General features: G+C 62.4%; 1 protein-coding gene across 5 annotated transcripts in view; it reads left to right on the top strand.

Moving 5' to 3' along the window:
- GTF2IRD1 (GTF2I repeat domain containing 1) overlaps positions 1-14,509 on the top strand; it is a 96,120-nt gene that overhangs the window by 38,594 nt on the left and 43,017 nt on the right. For all 5 annotated transcript variants that reach the window (XM_062179713.1, XM_062179710.1, XM_062179711.1 and 2 more), the window contains exons 3-9: positions 418-559; positions 2,911-3,066; positions 4,397-4,580; positions 4,929-5,239; positions 7,041-7,130; positions 8,278-8,361; positions 9,331-9,514. In XM_062179713.1, coding sequence (XP_062035697.1) covers positions 418-559; positions 2,911-3,066; positions 4,397-4,580; positions 4,929-5,239; positions 7,041-7,130; positions 8,278-8,361; positions 9,331-9,514 — 1,151 coding nt within the window. The remainder of the gene's footprint in view (positions 1-417; positions 560-2,910; positions 3,067-4,396; positions 4,581-4,928; positions 5,240-7,040; positions 7,131-8,277; positions 8,362-9,330; positions 9,515-14,509) is intronic.

The raw sequence follows: 14,509 nt of genomic DNA, 5'->3' as shown, positions 1-14,509 counted from the left end.
ACCCCCCACAGCCACTGAGACCCCAGGAGTAGCCGCTCACCGTGCAAAGAGGGAAGCCTGGGCCCCAGAGAGCGTGGGCAGGGAGCCTGGGGCTGTCTGAGCCCTGGTTCCCCTGAGACAGGGGTCTCATCCCAGCGCCCCCTGGCCCAGGATGTTGGGAGGGGCCAGGAGAGCCCTGGACAGGATGGAGACTGGGGCCAGGGCAGGAAGCCCACCCCAGAGCAAGGAGGACCAGAGGGCATTTGTCTTCCTCCAGCCCCCAAGGCCACCCTCCGGGGAGCTGTTGGTTCATTCATCCCCGCTGTAGGCCAGTGAGGTCTGCCCCTCCCCAGCACCCCCACACTTGCCCCTGGAGGTGTGGCCGAGCGGGGAAGGGGGAGCCTCCAGCTAGCTCACGCTGGGCCCCGCTCCCCGCAGTGCTCGGCGCTGTCCAAGCTGAACGCGGAGGTGGCGTGCGTGGCCGTGCACGACGAGAGCGCCTTCGTGGTGGGCACCGAGAAGGGCCGGCTGTTCCTGAGCGCGCGGAAGGAGCTGCAGGCCGACTTCCTCAGGTTCTGCCGTGAGTACCCCCGGGGGTGGGGGTGGGGACGGGGGCGGGGGTCCCAGCCTGGCAGCAGGGGGGGCCACAGCTGTGGTCCAGGTTCTCCACCAGCCCTCTCCCAGCCCACCCTGGCCAGTGGACACAGGCAGACGGAGCCGCGGGACGGGCTAGAGCCAGCCCCCTCGCATGTACCTATTCACAGACTGGTACACTGAAGCCCGGGATGGAGTGTGCGGCCGGCTCTCAAGGCAGGCAGGCAGGCTTTGAGGCCAGCTCTGTGGTTCCTGCTGCACCCTTCAGAGTCGGGGAGGTGCACAGGCAGCAGCCCAGGGCCCCTGCCAGGGGGTCCTTGTCACTGAGCCAGGGTCCGAGGGGTCCCTCTGTGGCCCCCAAATCCTCCCCCTGATCAGGGACCTCAGGACCCCTCCTAACTCAGTCCCCACCTCCGCAGCCCCTCTCCCGTCCTCAGGAACCTCTTGTGCTCCCTCGGCCCAGGCTGCACGGGGCCCCCAGTCCCTGGCCTGCGCCCATTCTGCCCACCCTGACGTGGTCCCTCTTTCAGCGGGAACTTCCGGCTCCCGTGTGCCTGGCTGCAGTTCCGTTCCTGACCCCAGCTTCTCACTGTTAACAACTGTTGGTGGCAGCAGTGGTGGGTCAGGTAGATGGGCCCCTGCCACCCACGGGAGAGACCTGGAGTGAGTTCTGGCTCCTGGCTTTCGTCCCCTGCCTGGGGCCATAGCAAGCATTTGAGGGATGAACCAGCAGATGATAGCTCTGTGTGTGTGTGTGTGTGTGTTCTACCTCTCAAATAAATGAACATTTAAAAAATAGTATATAAAATTATCTTCAGGCAATATGTATAAGGTATTTACAAACATGAATTTTTTTTTACATTTTATTTATTTGAAAAGTAGACTTAGATCTTCCATCCAATGGTTCACTCCCCAAATGGCTGTAATGGTAGATGCTGGGCCAAGCAGAAGCCAGGAGCCAGGAGCTCCATCCTGGTCTCCCACATGGGTGGCAGGGGCCTGAGCACTCGGGCCATCATCTGCTGCCTTCCCAGGTGCATGAACAGGGAGCTGGATCGGAAGTGGAGTATCGGGGGCTTGAACCTATGCCCACATGGGATGCTGGCATCCCAGGCAGAGGCTTAACCTGCCACACCACAACACCAGCCACAAAACAAATGAATTTTGTGTTTCCGCTTGGGTCCCATCCCCCCAAGACATCCCATCTTGTATTTGCAAATATTCCAGAATCTCACAACAACTCCAAAATCTGAAACACTGGTGGTCCCCAGGGTTCTGGGTCAGGGGTGCTCAGCCTGTCCCTGCACCCGCAGACTGTGTGTGGAAGAGGGGAGGCAGGGGTGGGTCTAGGGGGTGATGAGGTCTCGCGTGGCACGCACGTGGCACTCAGTTCCCACCCACTGTTCACCTGCTGTTGTCACTGTCACTAACACAAGCCCCCACATTCCACGCCGGGCCTGGCGCTAAGGGCCTCACCGGCCAGGGAACAGCATCTCTGGGCACTGGGCATGTCATCAGTAGAGTGCGGCTGCTTCCTCGGCTGGCTCAGTACCCCCTACCCTGAGCCTGAATCCCTTCCAAGGTCAGGGCAGGGGGCTGGGCTGGGCTGGGGTGGGTGTAGCAGGTGCTGGCTCCCAGTCTCCCAGGCTGGGGCCCAGGGAAGGTGCACCTGGTCTCCCAGAGCCAGCAAGAGCCACTATTTATAGCACTGGGAGGGTGGCTGGCTTATTCCCAGCAGAGCAGGCTCCAAGCTGGGTGGGAGTGTGCAACCCTCCTGTGCTCCCTGATCCTGATCCTGTCCCTGGACCCCCTGGTACCCCCCGGGGCCCTGGCCTGGCCCAGCCTCTCTGGAGCCCCCATGGCATCCTGGTCAGGTGCCCCATCCTCTCTCCCTTGGACAGAGCAGGAAGCTGGGGCCCAGGTTGGTTGATATGGGACAGGACGGGGCAGGGTGGGGGTCAGTATCAGAGCACAGAAAGGGGCAGATGTGACAGATAGACCTCCAACCCCAGTTCTGCACCCAGCCAGCTGGTCTCCTGCACACACTCACAGACCCAGGCCCAGAGTGGGCAGGAGCCTGCCCAAGGTCACACAGCAAGTCGGAGGTGAGCAGGGCTGAGACACAGGTCCTGTGCTGGGCATGAGGAACTCTGCAGTGCCCAGCGCTGGCCCTCAGCGGGGCAGCCAGGGCCCAGCTTGCTCTCTCAATCCGTTCTCCACTCATTCGTTGATTCATTTCCTGGTGCGCTAAGCCAGGTGCCAGGCTGCAGGGCCCAGCACGGTGGAGTCACGGCGGCCCCAGGGTGGGGTGTGAGATGGGTGCTGTGTGTCCCACAGGAGGGCCCCCGTGGAAGGACCCGGAGGCAGAGCACCCCAAGAAGGTGCAGCGGGGCGAGGGTGGCGGCCGGAGCATCCCACGGTCAGCCCTGGAGCACGGCTCGGATGCGTACCTTCTGCGGAAGATGGTAGAGGAAGTCTTTGATGTTCTTTATAGTAAGACCCTTCCTCATTCCATTTGGGGCCCCCGGGGCGGGTGGGAGCCGCCTCACGTGCCCCTGGGCCACCGCCTGCCTTCCCTCCTCCCTGCACCCCTGAGCCCCCCACCCCGTGTGGCTGTCCCAACCCAGCCCTGTTTCCTGAGTCCCCAACACCACAGCCCCCACCCTGACTCAGGCCACAGGTCCCGGCCACCTGCCTGTAGAAACAGCGCCAGAGCCCAGGCGTGACCTCCACAGCCTCCGGGGACGTCCTTTTGCCCTGGCCCCCCATGAAGCCACACCCTGTTCTCTGCACACTCTGCCTCGCTTTCCCCTTCCCGCCGGGTCAGGGCTCTCACCGTACCCTATCCCCTCATCAATGCAAGGGCTGTGTTTGTCCGTCCTGTCCGGCTGTCCCCAGCCTGTATCCAGGGCCTGGCAGGTGCTCAGCTTCTGTTTGTTGAATGGCTGGAAGACTGACAGCCCCACTGCAGAGGGGAGGAGCCCTGGGCTCCCTGGGGAAGCATCAGGTTGCAGGGGATCCCCGGGCCCTGGCGGCAGCGGCCCCCACATGGCCTAGGTGCTCTTGTACCCGGTCCCTGAGGGCCCCGCCTGGTTTATTTCCCACTCGCCCTGTGGCTCCTACAGAGCTGAGACCAGGGAGGAAGGACCTACTGTGTGCATGTTGGGGGTGGGTGCTGGGGTGCCCAAGGCCCAGGACTGGGAGGACCTGCACGCAGGGTTGGTCAGCGGCAGGGTCCGTGCCCACCTCGGCCACCTCCCGCAGAATCACAGTGGGCTGGGGGCGACCGGGCCTCTTGCTGGCTCTGGGTGGGGGCTGCAGCCTTGGGAGCAGCCACCGACGAGGCCCCCCAGCTACCCCTCCATCCTCAGCCCTCGGCCCCTCCTGTCTGTCTCCCCTCCCCACTCCCTTGCCCCCTTCTCTCTCTGAGTCACTTCCCCCTCTTCTTGCTCTCATCCTGGCCTTGCCCTGCCTCCTCCCCCAGCCATGGCTCATGCAAGCCCTGGCTCCGCCCTTGTACTCTCTTTCTCCCCCTCACCCCTTTGTCCTCTCCTCCGGCCCTGGACCCCTACTCTGCCACCACTAGGTGCTCAAGTGCATGGAAGGGAAGTGCCCATTGGTGAGGCCGCCAGGGAACACCTCCAGCCCCCGCACAGAGGAGCTCCAGACCCTTGGGCACAGACCGCAGACCCTAGAACTGCGGGGACCCAGCACCCAGGGGAGCCCCTCAGCAGGGCCTGACTGTGGGGTGCACCTGCCCTGCCCCCATCCCCAGCCCTGGCTGGGCTCTCACACCTGGCCCCTCTCCCCTGCCGGCCCGCAGGCGAGGCCCTGGGCAGGGCCAGCGTGGTGCCGCTGCCCTACGAGAGGCTGCTCAGGGAGCCGGGGCTGCTGGCTGTGCAGGGGCTGCCCGAAGGCCTGGCCTTCCGCAGGCCGGCCGAGTACGACCCCAAGGCCCTCATGGCCATCCTGGAACACAGCCACCGCATCCGCTTCAAGCTCAAGAGGTGGGTGAGGGCTGGGGCCCAGTCCGGTGCCGGAGGAGAGACCTGGAGCCTTTCCCCGGGTGGGGGTGGGGGCGGGGACTCCACCTGCACAGTGACAGGCGTGGCAGCCAGTGAAAAGGGGCAGATGGGAGATGAGGTGGCTAAGGCTGGGCCTGGCAGGTGCCACTGGCTCTGTTCAGGCCCCACCCTGTCCCCAAGCTGGGAAGAGGCTGATGAAGGGTCATGTCGCGCTCCCACCTGTGTGATGGGCTCCCGACCCAGCCCTGCTTGGGGGGGGCGGCGGCTGGGGGCGGGGTAGCAGGTGCATCAGGGATGCTAAGCTGCCTGTGTCGCCTCTCCCTGACCCAGGCCACCCGAGGACGGCGGGCGGGACTCAAAGGCACTGGTGGAACTGAACGGCGTCTCCCTGCCACCCAAGGGGTCCCGGGACTGTGGCCTGCACAGCCAGGCCCCCAAGGCGGCCCCGCAGGACCCACCCCCCACCGCCACCTCCTCCTCCGTGGCTGGCTTCCTATACAGCACGGCGCTCCCCAGCCACGCCATCCGCGAGCTCAAGCAGGAAACGCCCACCTGCCCGCTCGTCCCCAGCGACCTGAGCCTGGGCCGGCCCGGGCCCGAACTCGCAGCCTCCAGTGGCCAGGACTTCGCCGACTGCTGTGGTAAGGCTGCCACCGGGCCCGGCACATGTGGGCGGAGGACAGGGGTCTCCCCAGGCTAGGAGGAGCCTCCTCCGCTGCTTTCCAAGTGCATTAGCAGGGAGCTGGGTTGGAAATGGAGCAGCCGGGACTCGAACCAGTGCTCATATGGGACGCCGGCGTCGCAGGTGGCGGGTTAACCCACTGCACCACAACGCCGGCTCCGAAGTTAGGGAGCATCTGGGGTCAGGGATTGTTGAGCTGTGAAACCTGCCTCCTAGAGAGCAGCAGCAGCGTCCGCAGAGAGCAGGTTCGAAATGCAGGTTCCCAGGCCCTCCCCTCCTCCCCAGGCTTGTGATTCCGAAGCTTTATGGGAAGCAAGTACCAGGCTCAGGTTTGAGAACTGCTGGACCCAAGCCCTGGGTCCAGTGCTTGGGCAGAGATCGTAGAGAATGGAATTGGAAGTGAAGCTCGAGGGCGGGCGTTTGGGGTAGTGGTTAACACGCCGCTGGAGAAGCCTGCCTTCCACATCCGGGCACCTGCCTTCAAGCCTTGGCTCCAGTCCCGTGCCCAGCTTCCTTCCTGCTCACGCACACCCTGGCGGGCAGCAGGCAATGGCCAAAGTACTTGGGACTCGGCCACCCACGTGAGAGACCTGGATTGAGCCCCTGGCTCCTGGCTTCAGCGTGGCACACGCTGGCTGGTGCAGGCTGCCAGGAAGTGAATCTGCGGGTGGAGGGTTCTCTCTCTGCCTCCTCTTTTCTCTCTGTGCCTTTCCAATAAAACAAATAAGTGACTTTATTTTAAAAATATTTATCTTGGCCGGCGCCGTGGCTCAATAGGCTAATCCTCCGCCTTGCGGCGCCGGCACACCAGGTTCTAGTCCCGGTAGGGGCACCGGATTCTGTCCCGGTTGCCCCTCTTCCAGGCCAGCTCTCTGCTGTGGACCAGGAGTGCAGTGGAGGATGGCCCAAGTGCTTGGGCCCTGCACCCCATGGGAGACCAGGAGAAGTACCTGGCTCCTGCCATCGGATCAGCGTGGTGCGCCGGCCGCAGCGCACCAGCCGCGGCGGCCATTGGAGGGTGAACCAACGGCAAAAAGGAAGACCTTTCTCTCTGTCTCTCTCTCTCTCACTGTCCACTCTGCCTGTCAAAAAAAAAAAAACTAAAAAATTTAAAAAATATATATTTATCTTGTTTATTTGAAAGAGTTTCAAAAAGAAAGGCAGAGACAGAGAGAGAGGTCTTCCATCTGCTGGTTCACTCCCCAGATGGCCGCAATGGCTGGGGCTGGGCCAGGAGCTTCATCCGGGTCCCCTATGTGGGTGCAGGGGCCCAAGGACTTGGGCTACCTTCTGCTGCTTTCCCAGGCCACAGCAGGGAGCTGGGTCAGAAGTGGAGCAGCTGGGACTGGAACCGGCACCCAGATGGGATGCTGGCACTGCAGGTGGCAGCTTAACCCACTGCACCAGCACGCCAGCTCGTGTCCGTGGACTTTTTGAAATGCCCTGGCATTTACTGTGGTTGCTATCATGATGAGGAGGAAAAGTGACACCTCCTGCACAGATGTTTGGGCCGCCCGGAGGCGGGCGCCAGTGTCCCGCTCTCACGCACCAGGCTTCTGCTGGCAGATCCTGGACACAAGGACTCAGGCCTCTGGTCCGGGGGCTTTGCCTCAGTGTCCTGATCGCAGGACCCCAGTCCAGGGTCTGCCTTGCCGGTGACGCCGCTTCCCCGGCACCAGAGCCCGTGCCCCAGGGGGTGGGACCTGGGGACCCCACGTGGACGCCACCCGGAACCTGAACCTCTCGTCTCCCTTGTCCAGGACAGAAGCCCCTCGGGCCCGGTGGGCCGCTCATTCAGAACGTCCACGCCTCCAAGCGCATCCTCTTCTCCATCGTCCACGACAAGTCAGGTGGGGCGGCGCCCATGGAGGCATCCCGGGCTCCAGGGCTGGGGGGGTGGTGCTGGGCAGGGTGGGAGAGAAAGGAGGGGCAGCTTGCTCAAGGAGTGTAGCAGGTGTCTCTGGGTGAGTGGGGGGGGGGGTCCGGACTTGGGGCGGGGGGGCTGCCGGCTTGGGGTCCTACGTTAGTTGCAGCCAGGATGTCGTCCTGGGGCAGGGGTCCCAAGGCCCAGCTCACAGTGTGGCTGGCACGCCCCCAGCTGCTTTCCTGTAGAGTTCCTGACCCCAGGGAGGTCAGGAGGGAGCTGCAGGCATGGCAGTCCCTCCCGCCGTGTCGCGGCACTTAAATACCACGGCATTTATCAAAAATGTGTGGCCAGATTTAAAATCATCCCCACAAGAATCCCCTGTGGTTTGGGGTGTTTTTTTTTTGTTTGTTTTTTGTTTTTTAAGATTTATGTATTTATTTGAAAGAGTTACAAAGAATGATACATAGATTTTTCCATTCCCGGGTTCACGCCCCAGATGGCTGCAACAGCCAGGGCTGGGCCAGGCCAAAGCCAGGAGCCAGGAGCTTCCTCTGGGTCTCCCATGTGGCCGCAGGGGCCCAAACACTTGGGCCATCCTCCTAGCTTTCCTAGGCCATTAGCAGGGGGCTAGCTGGATGGGAAGTGGAGCAGCCAGGACTGGGAGCGGCGCCCATATGGGATGCCGGCGGCCATGTGGGCAAGGGGCAGAAGCGGCAATCGGCCCTCACTGGGTGATCTCAGGCGAGATCCCCAGCTCCTGTGGGCCTCAGTCTTCCCTCTCTGCAAAATGGGAATGAATGCAGTTCAGGGTCCTCATCAGGGAGTCATAGGATCAGACGACACTGAGCGCAGGTGGGCGCTGGGTTACGGCTGCTGCTGCCCTTAGGAGCTGGGGTGAGCCCAGGGCCGCTCCTGTTGGGAGCCTCAGGTCGGGCAGAGGCTTTGGCCTCCTGGGACAGGCAGCAGGGCGGGGCACAGGGGAGAGCCTCAAGGTCGCGAGAGGTCAACCCAGCCCGGGTGGGCCCCCGGGTGGACGGGGCTGAGCCTGCCCGGCCCACAGAGGGGGCCCACGGGGAATACAGCATGGGGCCGTCCCACGGGGCCTCACTGGCGCCCCCTCGCTCTGATAGAGAAGTGGGACGCCTTCATCCGGGAGACGGAGGACATCAACACGCTGCGGGAGTGCGTGCAGATCCTGTTCAACAGCAGATATGGTGAGTGCGCGTGCGCGGTGAGTGGGTGGGGCCACGCAGCCCGGCCCGCCCTCCCGCAGGCAGGCGCCCCGCCGGTTGGACGGTGGTTGTGTCAGTATCTCCTTCCCCGTTCTTCAGGGGGCGGGGCAAGCTGGGCACAGGTGACCCATGACCTGGGGAACCACCAGGGCCCCGACCGTGCCCTGTTGGTGCCTTGTGCTTACCAGACCCCCCACGGCCCACGCCCACCATGCCCTCTCCCCAGCATGTCTGGGATTCCTTTTGGGGGCAAACTCCTCACTCTTCAAGACTCAGCTTGCTTGGGGGTCCCCTCCTCCAGGAAGCCTCCGGGCACCCGGAAGCCCTGATGCACCCCTCTCCGTCCTCGGCTGTGGACTTGCCCCTGACTTGCGCCCTCCCCGCCCTGCCCTCTGCACCTGCCGTCCAGCCTTGGTCCTTCTCCCTCCCTCCTGTGACCCTCACCATTCACTGGCCCAGTCACTTCCATCCTGAGCACCTACCTTGTGCCTAGTGCAGATGAATCTGGACATAACGCCACCTACCTGGTGACCAGCGGATGACAGACGGGGCAGGGGGGCGGGGGGGACTGTGCTACACAGATACAGCCCGGGAGCCCTTTGTGCAAACACTTGAAGGGGGGAAGGAGAGGGACAGGGGTGTCTGGGAAGGTAGCTGGGCAGGCAGGAGCACATGCAAAGGCCCTGAGGTTTTCGCCTGGTGTGCAAGGCACCAGGAAGGCGGCAGGGCCTGTGGTCAGGGTGGAGCGAGCAGAGAGGTGAGAGCGCCTGGGGTCCCGTAGACAGGACCTGGGAGCTGGGAGCCCATGGACATGCTCTAAGAGGAAGCGCCGTGACCCGGTGTCCCAGCAGGACCCAGCATGGCGCTGGCTGGGGGGGAGGCGACCGTGGCCCCGGGCCCCGTGCATCTGCAGCCTCGGTGTCCCGCTCAGCCTTGCCGTTGCCCTTCCAGCGGAAGCCCTGGGCCTGGACCACATGGTCCCCGTCCCCTACAGGAAGATCGCCTGCGACCCGGACGCGGTGGAGATCGTGGGCATCCCAGATAAAATCCCTTTCAAGCGGCCATGCACGTACGGGGTCCCCAAGCTCAAGCGGATCCTGGAGGAGCGGCACAGCATCCACTTTGTCATTAAGAGGTGCGGCCGGGCCCCGGGGAAGGCCATGAGGGGCCAGGGCTGGCGAGCGTGGGGTGCTCGGTCTTCACGTGGCGAATCAGATGGGCCTGGCAGGAGTTCCCAGCTCCATCACTCAGCCACGGGCCTGTCTAAGGATCTCACAGAAAATGGAGGCACGGCCAGCGCCGTGGCTCAATAGGCTAATCCTCCGCCTTGTGGCGCTGGCATACCGGGTTCTAGTCCCGGTTGGGGCACCGGATTCTGTCCCGGTTGCCCCTCTTCCAGGCCAGCTCTCTGCTATGGTCCGGGAAGGCAGTGGAGGATGGCCCAAGTCCTTGGGCCCTGCACCCACATAGGAGACCAGGAGAAGCACCTGGCTCCTGCCATTGGATCAGCGCGGTGCGCCGGCCGCAGCGGCCATTGGAGGGTGAACCAGCGGCAAAAGGAAGACCTTTCTCTCTGTCTCTCTCTCTCACTGTCCACTCTGCTTGTCAAAAACAAAAAAAAGAAACAAAAAAAAAGAAAATGGAGACACAGCGTCAGGCCAGGGACAGGGCGAGTTCCTTTCCTCTCTCTCTGTATCCAAGAGGGCTCCCATCCACGGGTTCACAACTCCCAAACACCCACCATGACGGGACCAGGGCTGAGCTGAGCAGAAGCCAGGAGCCAGGAGTCTGGAGCTCCATCCGGGTCTCCCACGTGGGTGCCAGGGACCCAGTTCCTTAGCCATCACGTGCTGCCTCTCTGGGTGCACGTGGGCAGGAAGCCAGAGCCAGGGATCAAACCCAGGCGCTCCAGTGTGGGACGTGAGCGTCTGATCTGGTGTCTTAACCACAGGCCAAGTGGCCACCCAGGAGGTTCTTAAAAGCAATGCTCTGCCCACCTGAGCTGTGGCCTGGGCTGAGCCAGCTCCCCCCCCCCCCCGCCCAGAACACCCCTCCCTCGGGGCTGCCAGCTCCCCCCAGCCCTGCACAGGGTGGGCGGGTGAGAGAGGGCAGAGCGCCAAGCCCCAGCACGCCTGCTGTCACCACGGGCCCTCAGCCCTGCCTGCCCAGCTCCCGCTGCCGTCACAGGCACCAGGCGATACCCAGACTTCCTGGGCTGCATCCTACCTGAATGGTCAGAGACAGAGCTGTGGCCAGGGGTCATGTCATCCAACCCCCTGCCTCCAGGCAGAACTGCACGGCCACTCCACACCCGCGTGTCTGGCCCCTCCCGTCCGCGGAGCTGTGCACAGGGATGGAGGTCAGGGGCTGTGTCATTTTTTTTATTATTATTAATTTTTTTAAATTTTTTGACAGGCAGAGTGGACAGTGAGAGAGAGAGAGAGAGAGAGAGAAAGGTCTTCCTTTGCTGTTGGTTCACCCTCCAATGGCCACTGCAGCCGGTGTGCTGCGGCCGGTGCACCGCGCTATTCCGAAGGCAGGAGCCAGGTGCTTCTCCTGGTCTCCCATGGGGTGCAGGGCCCAAGCACTTGGGCCATCCTCCACTGCACTCCCGGGCCATAGCAGAGAGCTGGCCTGGAAGGGGGGCAACCGGGACAGGATCGGTGCCCCGACCGGGACTAGAACCCGGTGTGCCGGTGCCGCAAGATGGAGGATTAGCCTGTTGAGCCGCGGCGCCAGCCTAGGGGCTGTGTCTTGTTCATGGCTGAAGCTCCAGGCCTTGAACAGTCCCCGGAAGGTGGCCAAAGCTCCTTACACATCTGTGGAACCCATGAGCGAGTGAATCAATGCTTTCCCAGCTTTGGGCTCCTGCCGAGAGCTGCCGCTTTGTCTAAGATGTATTTTATTTATTTGAAACTCAGGGAGAGACAGAGAGCTTCCACCTGCTGGTTCACTCCCAAAATGGCCCCTATGGCCAGGGCTGAGCCAGGCCAAAGCCAGGAGCTTCATCTGGGTCTCCCACGTGGGTGCAGGGACCCAAGGACCTGGGCCATCTTCTACTGCTTTCTCAGGCCACAGCAGAGAGCTGGGTTGGAAGTGGAGCAGCCCGGACTCAAACCGGCACCCGTACGGGATGCTGGTGCTTCAGGCCAAGGCATTAGCCCGCTGCACCACAGCGCTGGCCCCTGGGTTCAGTTTCGAGCCGTGTTGGGGTTTGCTGTGGATCACATGGCGGGGGCGGGGCGGTTAGGGAAGCAAGGGGGCAGGGACCACCACGTGGGGCAGACGGGCCCCAGCCTAGAGGGGTTGGGAGAGATCTGGTCACTGGTTCACTGGTTCAATAGCTGGGGCCAGGGGCTGAGCCAGGCCACAGCCAGGAGCCCAGAACTCCATGCGCGTCTCCCAGGGACCCAAGCACTTGGGCCATCTTCCGCTGCTTTCCCAGCGCACTCGGAGGGAGCTGGATGGGAAACAGAGCTGGCAGGACTCAAGCCAGTGCTCTGCTAGGGGAAGCTGGCATTCACGCTGGCTTCGCAGGCAGCGGCTTAGCCTGCTGCTCCACCACACCAGCCACTGACTCGGGCATTTTTTTTTAAAGATTTATTTATTTATTGGAAAGGCAGAGTTACAGAGAGGCAGAGGCAGAGAGAGAGAGAGAGAGAGGTCCTCCATCTGCTGGTTCACTCCCCAAATGGCCACAATAGCCAGAGTTGTGCTGATCTGGAGCCAGGAGCCAGGAGCTTCTTCTAGGTCTCCCACGCAGGTGCAGGGGCCCAAGGGCTTGGCCCATCTTCTACTGCTTTCCCAGGCTATAGCAGAGAGCTGGATTGGAAGTGGAGCAGCTGGGACTCAAACCGGTGCCCACATGGGATGCAGGCCCTGCATGTGGTGGCTTTGCCTGCTATGCCACAGCGCCAGCCCCTGCCTTAGGACTTTTTTTTTTACTACAATAGTGCAGAAGCTGTTTTCTGCTCTCAACCCAGTGTTCAAGAAATTGCATGTATTTATCCATACTTGAGTATAATATGGGCTTTGTGTTAAAATTTATTATTATTTCCTGAAAGGCAGAGTTATAAAAAGGAGAGATACAGAGAGAGGTCTTGCATCTGCTAGTTTACTCCCCAAATGACCTCAGCGGCCATGGCTGGGCCAGACCGAAGCCAGGAGCCAGGAGCTCCTTCTGGGTCTCCCATGTGGCTGCAAGGGCTGAAGCACTAGGGCCATCTTTTTGCTGCTCTCCCAGGCGCATTAGCAGAGAGCTGGATCAGAAGTGGAGCAGCCGGGACTCGAACCGGTGCCCGTATGGGATGCAGGCACTGCAGGCGGCTGCACTGGGACTCCGGGCCCTTTGTTAAGGGGTTTGTGCCCCACTGTGGGCAGATGGAAGCGTTCTGAGCACCTAAGCGCACGAGGCTACCTGGTGTGTCAGGTGTGAGGCATGGAACTACATTTTGGTTTACGAGATTTCCAACTTGGGATGGGTGTTCTGGGACGTGGCCCCATTGCCACGGCGAGGGCCAAATGCATCACCCCTGGAGGAAGCAGGTCAGGGATGGGGGAGGGGCAGGGTGAGCTCCCTTGGAGGAGTTCAGTGAGTGGCAGGTGCTGGGGGTGAGGGGAGATTCTCAGGGGCCAGGCTGAGAAGAAGAGAGGAGAGTCCTCCCCGGACATGGACAGGGGAGGGAGGCGAGAGAGGATCCACATAGACCCCGGGTTCCCTGATAGAGGCTGGGGTACTACTCTGAGAGGAGCCCCTCACCGGGGAAGCTGGGAGGGAACCAGACCTGTGCGGATCAGCTCCAGCCTCATCCAGCCCTGGCCCCAGGACGCGGTGCGCGTGTCTGCCCGCCTGCCTGCAGGCCCTGCCGGAGCTCCGCCTTCCCACACCCCGGACTTGAGCCGCTTCACCTGCCCCTGCTGCCCTGGCCCCCAGCTGCCCTGGCCCCCAGCCGCCCTGGCCCCCAGCCGCCCTGCCACCTGTCTCTACCTTTCAAGCTCACCTTCCTCCGCTGTCCTCATTCGGAAGCCATTGTCACCCTCCAGGGGGCGAGTGTCTCCCCCACCCCACTTAGTGCCACCCTTGCCAGCTGTCTCACCTGCAGGCTGCAGCCGTGGGGCCGAGTCTGAGCCATCTCTTGTGCCCTCCTTGATAAATGGCACTGGAGGAGAACTGAAACCCATCACGTTTCCTCTGGGCGGTGCCTACTTACAGTCTAGCTCAAGTCTCTCTTGCTGCTGCCCAAGTCCTTTTCCCTCCATTCCTTCCTGCAGCCCACTGCATTTGCCAGCTCTTACAGCCCCTGCCCTGCCCTGGGCTCTGCTGAGGGCTTCCTGAAGCAGCGGGCGCCGTGCCTGCCTACCCCCTGGGGGACACCGCCTGATGCCAGGGGGCTGCTCCCTCATGGGAGAATCGAGGGCGCGTCCAAGCCCTGTATTCCCCCGGGTGGAAGCCTGTGCGGCTTCCTGGAGGAGGAGCCCACTCACCTGCATCGTGGGGTGGGCAGCTGCTCTCCAGAGCCTGTCAGAAGATGGATTAGATGCCACCCCCTCCCCAGGGTTTTCAGTGTGCAAATGAGAGCCGGTCCCCATCACGGACCTGACAGGGAGCAGGGGGCTCCGGGCACGAGTCCTCGCTGACTCACTTCCCCCTGAGCCCCCTGACACACACTTGGTGTCGGCGGCCCAGTGGGACATCGGTCGTAGCTTGTCCCAGCCGCTTCCTTAACCGCTCTGTACTGCGCCTGTCCTTGTCTGAGCCATGGAGACTGAGTGACCGGATGTGGTCAGGTGCAGGGAGCGGTGGCTGCACTTTCTCTATTATCTACTCCTTCCCCCCAGCCCACAATCAGGCATTTGACATTGTCCTGACAGGTGTCAGGATGGCTTAGGGGCAGCCAGAGAGTGGCGTCTCCAGGCCTTGCCCCAGGGGTCTCGGGGTGGGGCAGGGTGTGTGGGGTCAGGGTGAGGTTAGGGGTCCCCTCACAATGCCTGACTCATGCCAAGCTTGGCCTCCAAACCACCAGGCTCTGAGGCCACACCTGCAGCAGGTGCTGCTTGTATGGGTAGGGAACACTGGGAGAGCATTCTAGAACTCAGGTGGTTGGGCTGGTGCTGTGGCTCACTTGGTTAA

Source organism: Lepus europaeus, chromosome 21 (assembly GCF_033115175.1).
Source record: "Lepus europaeus isolate LE1 chromosome 21, mLepTim1.pri, whole genome shotgun sequence".
In the NCBI taxonomy this organism is placed as follows: domain Eukaryota; kingdom Metazoa; phylum Chordata; class Mammalia; order Lagomorpha; family Leporidae; genus Lepus; species Lepus europaeus.
Note: the sequence above shows the minus strand (reverse complement) of the source record. Positions and strands in the feature narration are given on the sequence as shown.